Consider the following 18,184-nt stretch of genomic DNA (forward strand, 5'->3'; position numbering starts at 1 on the left):
GGTAAAAAGTGAAAAATAGAATCTTACATGTAGTAAATTTTGATTTAGTTACCTTCTCATTTCTGCTTTGTCAGAACACTGAAATTAAAATCCATATATTTAATGATCTGCTATTATAGATATTTTATAATTTCAACTGTTCAGACTCTACCTAATCCTCATAATTTATTATTACCACATTAAGTGTACCAATTTTATAAAAAGATGGTTGCCTTGGATCAGGTACTCAATATTCCATATTTTAAGTTTAAGCTGCTATTAACCAATAACATACGAATATTCAAAATTAAATGTAAATGCAACCATTTGCCAATTTTTTTAATTAATATTTGCAGGATATATTTCTAATGCCATAAACAAAACAATAAAACAGTATACCTGCCTTCTGTCAGATTATCTTTGTCATCTACTAACATTATTTTGATAAATTGCATGTCCTCTCTAATTGTCACTCTATTTTCTGGAGGTCAAAATAACTTGTCTGCACCCCTCAAATATCTCAATCCTTAATTGTTCAAATAACTGGAGACAACTTTAGTATTACTTTTTAATTAATTAATGAATTAAATACTTATTGAAGAAATACTAGTTTATTTGACAATCATTCGCTAAATGAGGAAAAATAGATAAAAAGGAACTCAGACTCATCTGAAATATTTAACGTAACACAAAAATAATACATAAATATTTAACTTGACACTTACTAATATCAAATCCACTTAAAATATGGAACTATTAGGTACATTAAGCAAAAATTTCAAATACAGGAATTGTTATGAATTTTTTGAAATCTCTATTTTTTTTAATCTCATTCGTGATTTGCCCAAAGATATAAAAGGAAAATAATTAGACACATGTTTTCAGAAGTGTGGAGAAAAGTGAAAAAAATCTCACAGAGACTGAATGTGAAATACATACATTTAATAATTCACCAATATTTTATAGTTCCAAGTTGTTCAATGCTGTTCAGATTGTATACCCTAATTATCGTAACTTATTTTACCACATAATAAGAATACCAATTTTATAAAAAAATGGTTGCCTTGGATCAGGCATTCAATATATTGTCCCATATTTTAAGTTTAAGCAACCATTACCCAATACTGGGTCAATAACATATGTAGGTATAATTTAAATCCAATCATTTACCATATTTTTTTAATTAATATTTTTGCAGAACTTTTCTAATACCATAAAACTATCAAATATTATAGCTGCTTTATGCGATGTTATCTCCGTCATCTACCGTCATTAAATTGCGTAATCATCTCTGATTGTAATTCTGTTTTCTGGAGGTCAAAAAAATCATTTTGCTTTGTCTCTCGTACTTATATGTTAATTATTAATAATTCAGATAACTGGAGATACCTAATAGTAGTATTACTTTAATTCATTCATAATTACATAACTTTTATCTCCTTTATTCTCTTAAGAACCACTCTACTTTTTTAATAGTTGTTGACACATAAAATATAGAACTAAATATTTGGTATATAAGTAAAGCTGGAAAAAAATTTCAAGCACAACAATTATTGTTAATTTTTTATAATCTAGGTATAGTAGCAAAATTTAGTACAGTTAATATAAAAATTGCACATTCGTAATGAAATATTCTGTATATTTATGTTCTTTAATACATCTCAAAAAATGTAATCGTTATTTACTTAAAGATATGAAAGAGGACGTAATATTTTTGATAAAGAAAACATTTTTTTACAAATTTTTAACACATTCTTATTCTTAATACACTATTAGAAACAAATTGAAACAGAGAAATAAAGTAGGTATATAAAATCTTTCTTCAACACCATATATTTTTTTGTTTCAGATAAAAAGGTATTATCAGTTCAAAGTAAAACACGCCGATATGTATGATGGCCTTTTACCAAGTAGAGAACGTAACATTTTCCAACAAAATATATTGACCGTACAGCCAAACAGAGATCAGCTAGGTAGAAGGATTTTAGTCATAGAATTAGGAAGTAAGTACCTCCGATTAATCTATAGTTATAAGTATTTTTGAACGGAGCCCAAAGTTCAAATACTTAACAGACAAATGGATGCAAATTGTTATTCGTTTCGTTAATGTCATATTATAAAAAAAAGGAATTTCCCTTTACGCAAGCAAAAGCTTAATATGATAAATCTAATGTCATTGGCAATGCTGCAAAAATAAATTTGGCTAGCTTATTGTCTTCAAAATACGTATTTGCATAAGTTATTTTTTACGAGTAACAAAATTAGCATATTCGGTATTTGCAACCCGATGTGATAAATGTTTATGTAGATGTTATTTTAAAATAAATAATGGATATTTACATTTCTAAGATTGTCATTCCTTTTAATGTTATATATTATAATTGCGTTTAATTGTTTTATTGGTTGAGAAGTTCAAAATAAATAACCATGTTCAAATCATAGACATTTTCCAAAAGTCCTTTTTTAATATGTATTCTGAAACAAGGCGTATCAGAGATATATATGTTTCGCTCTTTTTTTAGAAAAATGGAAGACTAGTGAAGTTACCTTAGACGAAGTATTTAAGGGCTGTGTTCTTTTTCTGGAAGCCGCCATGTTGGAACCGGAAACGCAAGTGTGTGGCGCAATCGTTGTCTTTGACATGGACGGTTTATCCTTAGCACAAACCACAAAATTCACCCCATCTTTTGCCAAACGGATAGTAGACTGGTTGCAGGTAAATATCTGGTCAAATCGGTTTCTTAATTTGTTATATCCAATTATAAATTTCGTTTTAAGGTATTTTTAAAAAAGTTCAACATAACTTGCAGAAAATTATGCAGTTACTAAACTTTATTAGAAGTCTATTTCCATCATTTCTAAAATAAACCGTTAAGATATTCGGGGTCGGGATGTCCTTAGCAAGATGAATTCTTCCACAGCTCTGGCAATATCAATAACACAGAAAATTGTTTCAAATGAAAGTTGCTCCAAATAAAATTTTTTAGTTTACAGAATTCTGGGTAATATGAAATATCTTCGAAGCTAAACATGATAGCAAAATGTGATTTTTATAAATTGTTCAAACATCTTATCTTCTGCATTACTTTTTTTATATATTTGAAATAAAAAAATAGTACCTAATTAGGGACATCGAAAATTCAAAGCTTTTAATGAAGCATATTGTGATTATTTTTACTTTACATATCTTATTCTAAAAATAAAATTAACTACCATGTGTCTAACCATTACTTTGATACACCCTGTGTATATTAGCCCGCCTATAACAACACTTTTATAGGTACATTTTAACAAACGTGAAGTTTTGTAACGAAAATAATTAATAAAAAATAGAGAAGCTTTCCTTGTTTTCAATTTTGTGGACACACCGTATATAAAATACTTTTAGAACAATAACAATTTTGAAACGACAATGTCATAGGTGTTGACAGTCTGGTCATATTATACAGGGTGTTTCAAAAAAGTGTTGCCAAACTTGAGGGAAATATACATAGAGGACATTGTGGTAGAAAATTTTTGCATCTAAACCCATAGTCGGAAATGAGCCGTTTTGGCCCTGGAGCAATTTTCGTCCAAAAACGTAATGTTATTTCGTTGACTCCAAAAGGCTTCGATATTTAAGAAATTTTCATAGTATAACGCAAAAATAATAAATTTATAATAATGGTCCAAAACGCCTTGTGGTTTGGCAACACCTTTTTCAAACACACTGTAGATCATTTAAAAAAAAGGGACTCTCGAAATCCAGGTAACTTGGTTAGTTGCGTGTTAAGTGATGTTATCGACAGAAGCAAAAGTACAAGATATTTTTTTTTGAAATTTTACAATATTATTTAATGGTTATATTTATTATTATTAGATTAGATTTTATTTAGATAGTATATTTTTCATNAGTCTTTTTTATATCTCAAAACCATGTTGTACGAGAATCACTAAATTTGGTACACAGGGGTTTTATGACATGTGGAATCTCACAGTGCTACGCTTTTTGGCTTTGGAACCAGAAAATTTTATTCGCAAATTTGATTTTTTTAAATTACCAGAAAGCCATTGAATTTAGAAACTTTTTTCTTGATATTTGTTTCGTAAAACTCGATGATTTTGAGGAAAATGGCGAATCACGATATGCATTCGATCACATTTTGACATTTTTCTCGAAAATATTGCGTTTTACGAAAAAAGTATAAAGTGACAAAAAGTCTCTAAATTTAATAGCTTTCTAGTGGACTGATAATTTTTAAGAAATTTAAATATGCGACCAAATTTTTTTGGCTCCAAAGACAAGGGGGCCCATGAAAAATTGTCTTAAGGGGGTTCCCCGCCAAAAAACGTAGCACCATCAGATTCCACATGTCATAAAANTTTTATATCTCAAAACCATGTTGTACGAGAATCACTAAATTTGGTACACAGGGGTTTTATGACATGTGGAATCTCACAGTGCTACGCTTTTTGGCGAGAAACCCTCTTAAGACCCTTTTTCGTGGGCCCCCTTCTCGTCTTTGGAACCAGAAAAATTTGTTCGCAAATTAGATTTTTTTTTAAATTATTAGTTAGCCAGAAAGCCATTGAATTTAGAAACTTTTTTGTCTTGATATTTGTTTCGTAAAACTCAATGTTTTTGAGGAAAATGGTGAATGACGATATGCATTCGATCACATTTTGACATTTTTCTCGAAAATATTGTGTTTTACGAAAAAAGTATAAAGAGATAAAAAAGTTTCTAAATTTAATGGCTTTCTAGTGGACTGATAATTTTTAAGAAATTTAAATATGTGACCAAATTTTTTTGGTCCAAAGACAAGGGGGCCCACGAAAAATTGTCTTAAGGGGGTTCCCCGCCAAAAAACGTAACACCATCAGATTCCACATGTCATAAAACCCCTGTGAAATCCTTCCTTTGATTAGAATGTTGAAAACTTTTTAGAATTAATTTTAATTAATTCGGAAAAGTGATACTACTGTTGCACAATATTTTGTTAATAATTATCATCATCTATACTATAATATCATTAAATATTATAGAAATAATTAAGCTTAAAATTCAACTAGAGCCTAGAAAAATTTCTAATTCAATCAGTTTTCATGTTTTCATTAAAATTTGCAGCATAACTATTTGTCTTAATTAATTGTTGCTTGGTTATAGATAACCAAGATCTTTAAATTTGCAACACGCGTAGTACGGCACTTTTACATTTTCTAAAGTCATTGATTCTAGCAACATTTTATTTCTGTTATTATTTTCATACTTTATAATATTGAATGGTTGTTTTATCGAAATTTACCATAAAAAAACAGCTAAAAAGCTCTCCACAATATAACTTGAGTATTTTATTCGAAATTTTTGGTTTAATTAATTAATAATAATAATGATAATTTTTTTTTCATACTTAGATCGGCACAATAGACTGAAACATCAACAATGCTGTTAATGAGTTTTAATCTCAATTTTATTATATCCAAAATCTTTTTGACAGTTGTTTAAGATTTTGTAAACAGAAGCAGAATTTTAAATTTTCTGTGGGATAATACTTCATAATAATTTAAAATAGCCCTTTAGCTTCTGATTGTTACATTATAGGTATTTCTAAAAAAACTATATTTTTTATGAAATGTACTCGGTAACAGGCAGAAGATAGGTTTTTTCATGTATGGTGAAATGTTATTACGTGAGATAACTGATATTTTCGAGATTATTAAGAAAACATCAAGTAACACCTAAATAACACAACTTTTGTATCATTGTAGGTTTAAAATTTATAGAGAAATTAATGAATGCAGTTGGCTTACCCAGAAGAAACTGGGCACCATGTATAATCCAAAATAATTGTCAAATTGGTTTGAGGCAACGTTTACATATGTTCTACTGAATCATAAAAAAATTCGATTCACGTGCGACTACCTGTGTTATGTGTTATGCATTATGTCGTGATCATGCAGAATAGATAACATACAATTTGACGAATCAAATTAATAATGGTAAAGTAATACAATCTTTTAACTCATCAGTTATTCTAAAGACTAATTGGTATAAGGTCATACAAAGAAAACTAATGTTTACGGTTTGCCCGACAATTTGATTGTGTTTCATAACAGAAGCCTTGGGATGCACCGCACATGATAATTTAATTATTACAAACAGTTTTCGTAATTAATCTATTTGGCAATGTAGTTACCTGCACTTAGCAGTAAAAGTATGTATCACATTATCATTAAAAACTAGAAAAAATGTTATTGGTTATATTTTCAATCACTTCTCAATGTACAAAAATATGTGTATGTAACTTTCTGATTGAACGACGGTAAAAAGGATATATATGCATTCTATTTTACTTTCCAGGATAGCGTCCCGCTAAGGATAAAAAACATTCACATCGTAAATCAACCCTATATCTTCAAGATGGTATTCGCCCTCTTCAAACCATTCCTGAAGGAAAAACTTAGGAACAGGATTATTTTCCATGGTTCAGACCGCAAGTCCCTTCACCAGTACATAAGTCCCAAGTGTTTGCCGGACTGCTACGGTGGTACATTGGACTTGCCTAGGATCGACGGCGAGCAATGGTTGGAACTCTTGGAAAAATGTGATAATGAATACAAAGGTGAGTTTTGATAATGAAAATAATAGTGCATCTTTTGATATCTTCTAAATGTATGTCATTTGTAGACCCTCATGATCCTAGGGTTCTTTTTTTAAATTCTTATTCCTATAATTAGACTTTATAACTTTGATAGTCTCAATTTCACATAGCTTTCAGCTTCAGCTTCCAGTTTTTCTCTACCAAACAGAAAGCATATCCTGATAAGGCGTATCCAGTATTGTATGTCGTTCCTCTCTCTCTGTTAGCAAAACCTACGCAAGTTGTGTTTGGTCCAGATTAATATTCTCCAGAAGTTTCCTGAGTTTGCAACGTCTACAACGCTACTGTTATTTTTAATAGATGTACTATCTTGGTTCAATAATTTATCTGGAAAATGTGCTTCTTTCCATCTTCAATGAAGTCTTCTTTCTTTTCCAGATCGCCGTCATATTGAAAACTTTTTTTAACTAGGTACTCTAAATCTTCTGGTATACGTTGATCTTCTCACATAATGTGCGTCTTATGTCCCCAATCTTAATTCTATATCTTTGTTTTTAATGTTTCACATCTTGTTTCTGCAGAATGTCATAATAAGTCTCGCGAATATTTCATAAATTCAGCTGTTGGTGCTTCTGCTTACGCTTTCATTGGCTTTTCTTCCAGATTATCAGCAAAATAGCTTTGTCAAGTTATTTAGATTGTTTCTTTTCTAATAATTAAAATCAATGATTTTTTTAACTTTCCTCGATTTATATAGAAGTTTACAACTGAATATTTTCAATTTATTCTTACAATTGTGTACAAAAGAAAAAAACCAATTGTAATTGTAATCATCGACTAAGAGTATCCCCAGAATTTCTTCCACAATTCATAATAAAAATTCTTTTACTCAAGTTTTATTAATGAACTGTTTTATTTTCAGCTATTAACTCATATGGCTACAACAAGAAAGTAGAGGCTTGAGAAGAATCTTAGAAGTAAACATTCCTATTTTATAATTTTATATTGGGTGTGTCATAGACATTTAAACGTAATTTGTTTTTAAAGTGCGCTGGTTACGTTGTAGATTTTTGTAGATAGATAATCATTTTTTATATTTTTGTGATAATCAGATATTGTTACAATGAAAATCTATATAAAAATACATATATTTTTATTACTGTGTACTTATGCAACAATAAAGATTCCTACAGTTTTGTTTTAACAGATTTGTTTTGCATTTGTGTATTAGAAATGATAGAATGCGTCAAAGATAAAATGTCTATAATATAGAATATTTTGTCCTCGAGGAACATAACAAAGCTTTATTTCATTAAATAGACAAATCCATTTGTTAATTGGTCTTGAAAATTATTTCATCTTTTTTGGGATAAACACTGTCGCTGTGTTTTATTTTTTCACATGAAAGGAGTCACATAAAAACATTCTAAAGTCTGTACAACTTCGACACCATAATTATTTAAAAGTGGAGCAGTATTACAATAAATACTCTGCGGAAACAAACCAAGATTATAAAAAAGAAAACATATCTCCTCCTCAAACTTGAGATAAAAACAGATTTTAAAAATGAATTTAGGAGGTTTAGGTTAGTCCTTGAGAAGTTTCCTCAAAATGAGTTGAGTCTAGACGCAAACATCGAAACCTTCGTCTTTGTTTCGTCGTTGATTTAGACTTCTTAATATTTCGTGAGACATATTACCCTCTTCAGAAGAAATCCTATGACTCAAAACTCAAGAAGTCTAATATATCTGACATATCTGTAACATCAAACAATTGACTGATTTAATTTAAATAGACGCAGCAAATGTCACAATACCAAATAAGTGAAATCTTAAAACATATTTGTGATTTATATACATACACACAACTTTTATGGCCAAGTAGATGTTATCTACAGTGGGTGGCCAAATTATTAGGGACTCAGTTTCTTATATTTTCTTGTTTGACTGAATTTTTTGAACAAACAGTTGGTACTATAGCTTGTAGCTATTTTTTATTCAAAAGAGTGTATTATTAAGATCATAAAAATAACGAGTTACGTGGGAGAAACTATTAATTTTTTTCGTAAAAGCTATATATGGGCATCAATGGATCCGCTAAAATTAATCTTAGTATTTAGTAATGCACCCTTTGCCGCAATTAAAGCTTTTATGTCTCGAAGCATGCTCTCTATACAGACTTTACAATTCTGTTGGAGTTCGACGTTGTGATGCCATTCTCTAATGAGAGTTTCAACCAATTGGTGCTTGGTGGTGTTCAGCTCATTAGCAATCGTCCGTTTGGTGAGTCCCCACATGTTCTCCATAGGGTTCATACCCAGTCAGGGCAACATGGTAATGTTTTTTCGGCCAGGAATACACTAACACTCATGGCTTTGTGGCTCGGTGCCGAATCGTGCATAAAAATGAATTCGGCATCACTAGGGAACCATTCTTCGATATGTGGCAGTAGCCGGATTTTTTGTACTCGTTTGTACGGATCCTGTCTCATGATCCCCTCCACGATATATAGGCGTCTTATGCCCTTTGCTGAAATCACAGACCATACCATGACACTAACCGGGTATTTAACCATCACCACAAGGCAGTCTGGATGGAACTACTCTCTCCAAGACGTCATCGGAGAAATGAAGTTTTATCGACCAAAATTTGAAACGCAGATTCGTCGGAAAATACTGAGATAATAAAAAAAAATCTTTATTAACACTATTTTAATTAGTATTTCCAATCGAATGCAGTCAGCAAGAGTTATATTCTGGAGTTATTGGGCCCATTGCAGCCGCATCTTCTTCATGACCTCCATCAGAAGTGGTTTTTGGGTCGACAACGACCGATCAGGTTTTCTTCTGCCAATCACCTTCGGACTGTCATTTGGGAAATTACAATTCCTTCATTGTTTATTATAGTAATTCTATACGAAATATCAATAACGTTTTGATAATTTGTAACAGGAAAAACTCACGAAAAACGATTCAGAAACATTTTTTAGCATCTCACTGTAACAAAATTTTTTAACAAATTACCACCATATGAAAAGTAACCTCATTTATCTGATAAATGATGCAGAATATCAGGTTGCCACTCAACAAAAATATTAATAACAGTACCAGCTGCAATACAAAATAAAAAAACCTTGTGAAGACCAATTTGTTTTTTCAAAAAAAGAAATTGAACTAGAAACTTCATAAATATGAGTACTGTCCCTAATAATTTGGCCACCCACTGTATATGGATTTTACAAAAGCATTTAATAAAATTGAACATGCTTTTCCCTTGAACAAGCTGTATTATTGTGGATCCAGTATCTCCTACATCGTTTAAGTACATCATACTTTAATCACTGCCTACTGTCCAGTTTCCTAATTCTTAGAAGTTGAGTAGCATCTTTCTTACACTGAAGAGTGATGTGATGATGTAACTAATATATCAAATTGCAGACCAATTTAAATTATCCCCAGTACTAAGATGCAATGCTTGCTAAGATCTTGGAGATATTTGTTTATAGTTACAGGTATCAATCTATAAAAAAGTTACTCCCTACACAACTGCATGGATTCTTAGAGAAACAAATACCGATAACTAAGTTGGTATTGATGACACAAGATTTAAGTGAAATACTCGATCTTAGAAGCCAGGCTGATGTGGTGCATACAAATTTCTCTTGACACCACAAATTGGGGAACTTCAGATTCTCGATTTCACGAATACAGTTTTTAGGACTGTTTGTTTAATCTTACTTTTTAGGTGTTGATGACAAAGAGCATCATTTCATCAAACGAAAATTATAAAAAAACTTGATTTTATTAGCTTTTAAAGTAAAGTAAAAATAAAAAAGCTAGTATTAAAAATTTTGTCAAAAAAATTGTTTGAAGCAGACTTGCGGACTGTTAGTTCAAAGGACCACATGCGGACCACGTGGTGCTCACCCTTGTTTTGCACGTTTTCTGCAGAAACAACTATTAAAGTTTAGAACAAAATTTGAATTTAACCTCACCTCAATCTTAAATATGAAACGCACTATTTCAAACCGTGATACAAAAACTAAAAGATATGATACTGCGCATACCCGCGGCCTTGTTATGACGTCACCTGGAGATTTAATAGAGATTTATGGATAGTCTCTGTGTTGGACTGCTGGGCAATACCGTTAGTATTCTAACCTATCTCTTAGTTTGGCTTTCGTGTAGTATACGTTACAGTGATGTCAATTTTATATTCACCTTTATTGTATGTGTTTGTATTGATCTATGTAAAACTTTTGATTGCTGCGATGATTACCTATTAACATTGTAGTCTATTAGCAATGACTTCTTAGAATGCATTTTTCTATTTTTATAGGGGTATGGTATGCAAATATTTTGGTATCAAAACCATTTTTTATTTATTGATGAACTACTAAAATCACTCTCGACGTGACGTCATCTGCCAAGTGATCCAATCTTCGTTCACGGGAATGTCATATCTCATAGTTTTCTTATCATGATTCCAAACTAAAGCTGAAATAAATAAAAATAAAACAAGAGAAGGCCTGATTTTTATTTTATTCGAATACATTTAAAATAAATATAAATAATAATAATTTTTAAATATAAAAAACTAGATTATACTTTTTTGGAAGTCATCTTTTATAAGACGCCTCTGAATCTAAAATTATGCGCCCTACGTTAGTTAACTCTGTCGTAAATGTTATATCTATCATTATTGGCAACGGTTTCAAAAATTATTTAAATATGGTATATACTCGTATAACTTTCTATAGACTAGGCTTGTATTTAAAAATATATGGCAGCTCCATACGTAATACAGTTGTAGCTGTTCAGTTTCTTGCAAATCAATTTTCTTGCGCTTTCTCTTTCTTGGTGACATATCCATATGTGTTGAATACTACAACAGAAATAAGACATCTTAATAAAATTAACATTTTCTTCCTAACACAAAAAAACACTTGGGTAAGTAACTAATGAGATCAGTTTCACTTATTTCTAGAAAACATTGCGTTTTATGAAAAAAGTATCAAAAGACAAAAAAGTTTCTAAATTTAATGGCTTTCTAGCGGACTAATAATTTTTAAGAAATTATATGCTATATGCTACCAAATTTTTTTAGCTTCAAAGATATATCTAAAACAAGGAAAGAAACTAATAAAATAATTCAAATTAGCCAGACGACAATATGTAGTTGAATAATATTTTCGTCATGAATAATAATTTATGGCCATTCATTTAGGTACATAGATTTTCTATGCGTTTAAAACTGTTAAATAGTACAATAAATGACAATACCAAACTGTTGTTTTGGTAATCATTTTGAATTTTCATAGAAATCTATAATTTTAACAAATATGTACACAATAATGGGTTTTATGTTTAACAATTTTTGACTCAAAAATTGTTAAAAAAATTGATTCTCAGAAATCGTTATATTTGTAGACATCTTTTAACACATTACAATATCAATATATTAATTATATAAATTTAAAGCTGTCAACTTTTAGAATAAAAATCACGATAACACTCTATCATAATGTATAAGGTGTGTTCCAAAGTAAACAGGACATTCAAAAAAATAAGAGCAAAAAATGTTATTTTTTTAATAAAACTGTTTTATTCTATTCAATAGATGGCTTTTACGTCCACAAAACGCTTTCCTTTAATCGGCAAATGCATTTTTCCGAAAAGGTATAAGTCACACGATACCAAATCAGGTGAGTACGGGGAGTGGTTGGCAGTTAAAATGCGATTTTTGGCCAAAAAAACGGTCACAATTGTCGATCGATGAGAGCATTATCGTGCAACAAACACCAACATCCTTCTGCACGATATTCTCGCTGAATACGTTGAATACGATGCACTAAACGCTTCAAAATACCAAGATGGGACGAACTCTCCAAATGAGATTTTTGGTTCGTCTGGCGCCTTCCACTCGGCACTTTGGCGCTTGGTTTCTGGATCATATTGAAAACACCACGTTTCATCCCCATTCACAATGTTATAAATGAAGTTTTTGTCTTTTTTTGGCCTCCTTGATGATGCCCTTTGAATGTTGAATTCTGAGCAATTTTTGGTGTTGAATCAACAAACCATGCGCACACTTTTCGATAACCCAAATATTCTGCCAAAATGCTATAAATTGATGTTTTTGAGATGCTCAATTCCAATTCCATGAATTTTAATGAAGATTTTGGCTGACCTTTGATGAACTCACTCATAGTTTTGATGGAATCTGTGGTAATCATGGATTTTGGTTGACCAACATGATGCTCAGCATTTTAATTTATGTCCTCACGACTGTTTTTAAACCGCGTATACCACTCATGGACTCTGACACAGGATAAACAATCATCACCATAAACTTAGTAAAAATTAGTTTAAAACAAAACTTAAAATTAGCTCTTTGTTCGATACTCATTTTTGTACCGATTACAAAAACATTTTATATATAACTCCACTTCTATTCGTCCAAATGTCATGAAATTTTGACAGTACATCAGTCAAGGATCTACCTTTCTGTCACATGTAATTGGCAATAGATGACCTCCCTAGAAATACCTACTTTTCAAAGGTCCTGCTCACTTTGGAACGCATGTACAGCTTACGTGGGACTAATGTGATTGTAATTACAAATTTTATTTTCTAAATACTAAAATTACTTATTTTTAATATTAAGAATAAAAACTACATCAAAATTGTAGAATGTAACTAAAATTGTAACTAAGAAATAACTAAAAATGAATAAAATTGGACAATAAACCTATCGCCTACAATTTCTCACCAATTTAATTTTTTGATCAATTTATCAATGGATCAATAATTGGTAAACTTACCTTCAAAGTCTCTCTCGTAGAAGAATAACATATCTGAAAACAAACGTCCTGGAAAATCTGGAATATCGGCAGTTCCTCCATAATATGGTGGCAAGCTTTCCTCAGAAATTTTTTCGGTCAGTGACTTTTTATCGGTTCCATGAAAAAATAACTGAAACAAAGTATCCTTTCAAAGTCTTCATGAACAAGATGTAATAATTTTGTCTTAACAATACTTAGAAGCGTGCCAATAATTTAAACCCTTAAAATACAAAGAAATTTACTTTACACTCACGCATTCTCTTTGGTCTACTTTTTACTTGTCTTGTCTTGTTTGAAAGTGATTTCAAAATAAATTATGTACAGGTGTTAAGTTTTCAGTGACATGCTCAATGAAGTGAAACACTATAATACTTACACATTTTTTTAATTTCTCGCCTAGGAAAGGTTTGAACATTTGGTAAAGAATGTTAAATATATATGGCTGGTTTATCAAATGGATTCCTTTCAGCCTTACAGGAGCGCAGTCCTGAAAATTTTCAGAAATTTAATATTTTCACAGAGACATAATTTTAACTACAACACAACATTCGTTAATTGCTTTTCGTGCATACACTGTAAAAAAATTTCACTAAACTTTCACTCAATTTTACTCAATAATGTATCAATTTCTGTCCACATCTGACTGAGTGAAAATTTCACTCTATTAGTACGAGTACAACTGCATCAGAAATCAGTGAGTTTTACTCAAATCCGAGTTACTGCTAACTATCAATTGAGTGACTTTTGAATCTATTCTGAGTATATAAAACCAATTTAGAGTTGACTTTTTCACTAATATGACTTAAATATTTAACTATTATTGAGTAATTTTTTACTCAGACTTCGTGTATACCCTCTTTACGTTTTAATTTAAACATCATTGTATTAAAGTCATAATCTACTAAGCTGCCACAGTGGTTCCTACACAGATCTATTTTAGAGACAATATTTTAGGTCTCGATTAAAGGAATTGGTGAACTGATCGGACGAATAGATTGCCATAACCTATATTTTACGTTACAAATACGTAATTATAGATTTTATTTAACCCAATATTAATCGAGACAATACACTGTCTTTAATTATTCTAATTAAATCACTGGATTTAAATACAATTTCCACTAGAATAACCAGATAAACCGATACTTGTCCAACTTCAAAGCACACCATACTCCATACTGCCATCCACCACGCCACGGTCACGAGATATCCTAATGGGACTATGGGAACAGACAGAGACAATGCATCAGTAATGAGGGCATTTACTCTGATTTAGGTACGAGTGCACCAAATACGAGTTTACGTGAGGAATTTATTTAAGGAGTACCTATATTTGAGTGAAAGTACTCAGTTTTAGTTTAAATATAATCACAAATGAGTAAAATGATAAAATGCCCAATATTGAATGAAAATGTACTCAATAATTTCACTCAATGGATTCACCCTCAACTTTTATTGCTTTCACTAGCACCGATTTTTTTACAGTGTAAGACTGTCATCCCAGAAATAAAGGTGTAACGAGTGAGGTTCACATTTATCAAATATCTACAGAAAAAATTACTCTGGAACAACTCTTAGTCAGCAAAATATTGATTCGGTGGTTCGGATATGTTGACGATATCTAACTCATACAGGAGCTGCTACTTAAAACTTCCCAGGTCTGTGTATATGTCAATGTCAAGCGTTCTTAACTAAATTTTTAATTTAAAAAAAAATCAAACCATTATGAGAAAAATTTGTCTGCAGGGATTTTTTTTAACACCAGTATTAGAGTAAAATTGTAATACCTAGATATTTTAGTAGATAGTTCTAAACCTACCTGTACCCAGTCAAGTATGAGTTTGGCAGTTTGTGGGGAAAACTGACAGATATGAACCAGAGAAAGACCTGCCAAATCTATAATCACGTGAACTCCCGCCAGTTGAGTTTTTGGTTCTAGCATAGCTATTTCTATAGTCACCATCACAGCTTTAAACATGTCTTCCAGTTTTACTTCCTTGGGATTCCATTTAGCTGTAATATTCGTAAATTTACAAAATAGTTGTTTTGATATCTAACGGTGTTTTTATGATTAGTTCACAGTTCATATCCTGTTTTCTAATTATTATAATACATAGTCAATGACACAAAATTGAAATTTTGCTTGCCAAATATGTTAATACGGCGGAAATTACAAGGTCAATTTATAAATAAACAAAAACTAGAAATAGGAAAAGAGGAATGAAAATTCAACAGAAAAACTTCACTCTAGCATATTTCAGTTTATTTATTTGTTTATATAAAAGTTGTACAGAATCAAGAAACCTAAACTACAAAATTAATTTCAAACATACAGGGCGATGAGTAAAAACGGGACATGCCAAATATTACATTTTTTAAATGGAACACCCTGTATATTTTTAAACAGTTAGATTTCTGAGAAAATTCTATATATGGCAATATAAACAGTTTATCATTTTAGTGCGGGGTTGCCAAGTTATGTAGAAAATTCTTAGAATTTTGGAAAAAACATGACCTCAAAGAAGTTGTATTAACTTACAACTACTAACACTTGGAGCAAAAATATTTGACAGAGTTATAGGCAAATGTTATACAAAGACTCCTATATTACCTAATATCGATATTTTTAGAAAGTTCAAACTTGATTTTCTAACATTTTTCAAATGAGACACCCTATATTTTATTGTTTTATTTTATTCGCATATCACTCCACTTCAACTTTTATTAAGCATGTTCTATACCTAAAATTGTTAGTTTTTAAGATATGGCACATTTCTGAAAATACTTAATTTTTATTATTTTCGGTCGCACGAGATGGCTTTGGAAAAAACTGTCACATTGTGTCAACTTGTCAGTTCATAATTTACCATTCCATTTTGCGTTCATTTTATTAGTTTATTAGTATCTATTAGTTATTTATTAGTTGGCATTCATAAAATAATTTTATATTACAATGAATTTTTCTAAAGAAAAAATGGTGAATATGATTTATGTATTGGGAGCTGCTGATAGAAATTGTTTACTCGCAACAAGAATTTATAATCCGAGACATCCAGATAGAAGACAACCACGTGCAAATACCTTTGAAAAATTAATGGTACATACTACATTTTGAAACTACTGGCAATGTTTCTTAGGAAAAACATGATGGAAAAATACTATTGTGGATGATGAGAATGAACTAAATGTTCTGTTAAGTATTACTGAAGATCCGCATATAGTCACTAGAGCAATTTCAATGCAAACAGATATAAGCAGGACATCGGTAAGGCGGATTTTAAAGAAGCACAGGATGCATCCATATCATATCCAGTTTCACCAAGAATTGAATAACCACGACTATGAAAGTCGCTTGGAATTTTGTAATTGGGCCAGAGAAAAATGAATGAAGATAGGTTTTTTTTTTAATTGTGTGCTTTTTACTGATGAGGCAACGTTTCACAAAAATGGAAGCGTGAACAGAAACAACTTTCATTATTATGCTTCTGAAAATCCGTTGCTTATAAGGACAAATAGTCAAATCCGGTGATCACTCAATGTTTGGGGCGGGATTATTGGACAATACGTTATTGGGCCTTATTTTTTCGACGAACATTTAATATAACTATATCTTCATTTTCTACAAAATACTATGGAAAATTTATTAGAAAATATACCGCTAAATATTCGTCAGAGGATGTGATATTTATATGATGGAGCCCCTGTACACCACATGCAGAAAGTTCGTAGATTCTTAAACAATGAATTTCCAGAAAAGTGGGTTGGAAGAGGTGGACCAATTAGTTGGCCTGCTAGGTCGCCTGATCTGACAAAAATGGACTATTTTCTATGGGGATATGTAAAAGATCGGGTATATCAAACTCCCCCTACTACTAAAGAGGATATGAAAAACCGAATTCGACCGAGTTTTTCAAAATATCAACATTGATATTCTGAATACTGTTAACACCACATTTGAACGACGTGTAGAGCTATGTCTAAACCAAGACGGCCGTCATTTTGAACACTTGTTGTAAAATTAAATATTTGATTTATTTTCGTATCTATTTTGTTATTTTATTTCCATTTAATAAATAAACTATGTTGTTATGTTCTATTATAGCTATTTATGATATACGTGTTAAAAGTAAGATTTTATTTTGTGAGTGAAGATGATTAAAAAACGAGCGTAGCGAGTTTTTTAACTTCACGAACAAAATAAAATCACTTTTAACACGTATATTATACACTATTTTTTCTACAAAACTGTTAAAAATGGGCTTTTTAATTGTCATTTTTGATGTTAAAAATGTCATTTTTTGACACGCGTGTTAAAAGTAAGTTACTTTTAACACTAGTGTTAAAAGTAAGTTTGTGTATAGAAAAGATTTTTTTATACACAACTATGTAGTATAATTAAATTATTTTATAGTATAGACAAGTTGACACAATGTGACAGTTTTTTCCAAAGCCATCTCGTGCGACCGAAAATAATAAAAATTAAGTATTTTCAGAAATGTTGCCATATCTTAAAAACTAACAATTTTAGGTATAGAACATGCTTAATAAAAGTTGAAGTGGAGTGATATGCGAATAAAATAAAACAATAAAATATAGGGTGTTCCATTTGAAAAATTTTAGAAAATCAAGTTTGAACTTTCTAAAAATTATCGTCTTATAAAAAAATGCCCTGTATAAAATATCGATATTAGCTAATATAGGAGCCTTTGTAAAACATTTGCCTATAACTCTATCAAATATTTTTGCTCCAAGTGTTAGTAGTTGAAAGTTAATACAACTTC

The 18,184-nt window shown here is 30.7% G+C and overlaps 2 protein-coding genes across 7 annotated transcripts in view; one reads left to right on the forward strand and one right to left on the reverse strand.

Moving 5' to 3' along the window:
- Positions 1-7,538, forward strand: part of LOC108909486 (clavesin-1) — a 65,821-nt gene extending 58,283 nt beyond the window's left edge. For all 4 annotated transcript variants that reach the window (XM_018713838.1, XM_018713839.2, XM_018713840.1 and 1 more), the window contains exons 4-7: positions 1,829-1,982; positions 2,502-2,695; positions 6,320-6,581; positions 7,483-7,538. In XM_018713838.1, coding sequence (XP_018569354.1) covers positions 1,829-1,982; positions 2,502-2,695; positions 6,320-6,581; positions 7,483-7,523 — 651 coding nt within the window. In that variant the 3' untranslated portion in view covers positions 7,524-7,538. The remainder of the gene's footprint in view (positions 1-1,828; positions 1,983-2,501; positions 2,696-6,319; positions 6,582-7,482) is intronic.
- Positions 7,539-11,093: 3,555 nt separating this feature from the next.
- LOC108909479 (alpha-tocopherol transfer protein-like) overlaps positions 11,094-18,184 on the reverse strand; it is a 27,692-nt gene continuing 20,601 nt past the window's right edge. For all 3 annotated transcript variants that reach the window (XM_018713831.1, XM_018713828.1, XM_018713830.1), the window contains 4 exons: positions 15,223-15,416; positions 13,780-13,890; positions 13,383-13,533; positions 11,094-11,443 (listed from right to left, as the gene is read on the reverse strand). In XM_018713831.1, the coding sequence (XP_018569347.1) occupies positions 11,391-11,443; positions 13,383-13,533; positions 13,780-13,890; positions 15,223-15,416 (509 nt within the window). In that variant the 3' untranslated portion in view covers positions 11,094-11,390. The remainder of the gene's footprint in view (positions 11,444-13,382; positions 13,534-13,779; positions 13,891-15,222; positions 15,417-18,184) is intronic.

The sequence above is a fragment of the Anoplophora glabripennis genome, unplaced genomic scaffold, assembly GCF_000390285.2.
Source record: "Anoplophora glabripennis isolate ALB-LARVAE unplaced genomic scaffold, Agla_2.0 scaffold327, whole genome shotgun sequence".
In the NCBI taxonomy this organism is placed as follows: domain Eukaryota; kingdom Metazoa; phylum Arthropoda; class Insecta; order Coleoptera; family Cerambycidae; genus Anoplophora; species Anoplophora glabripennis.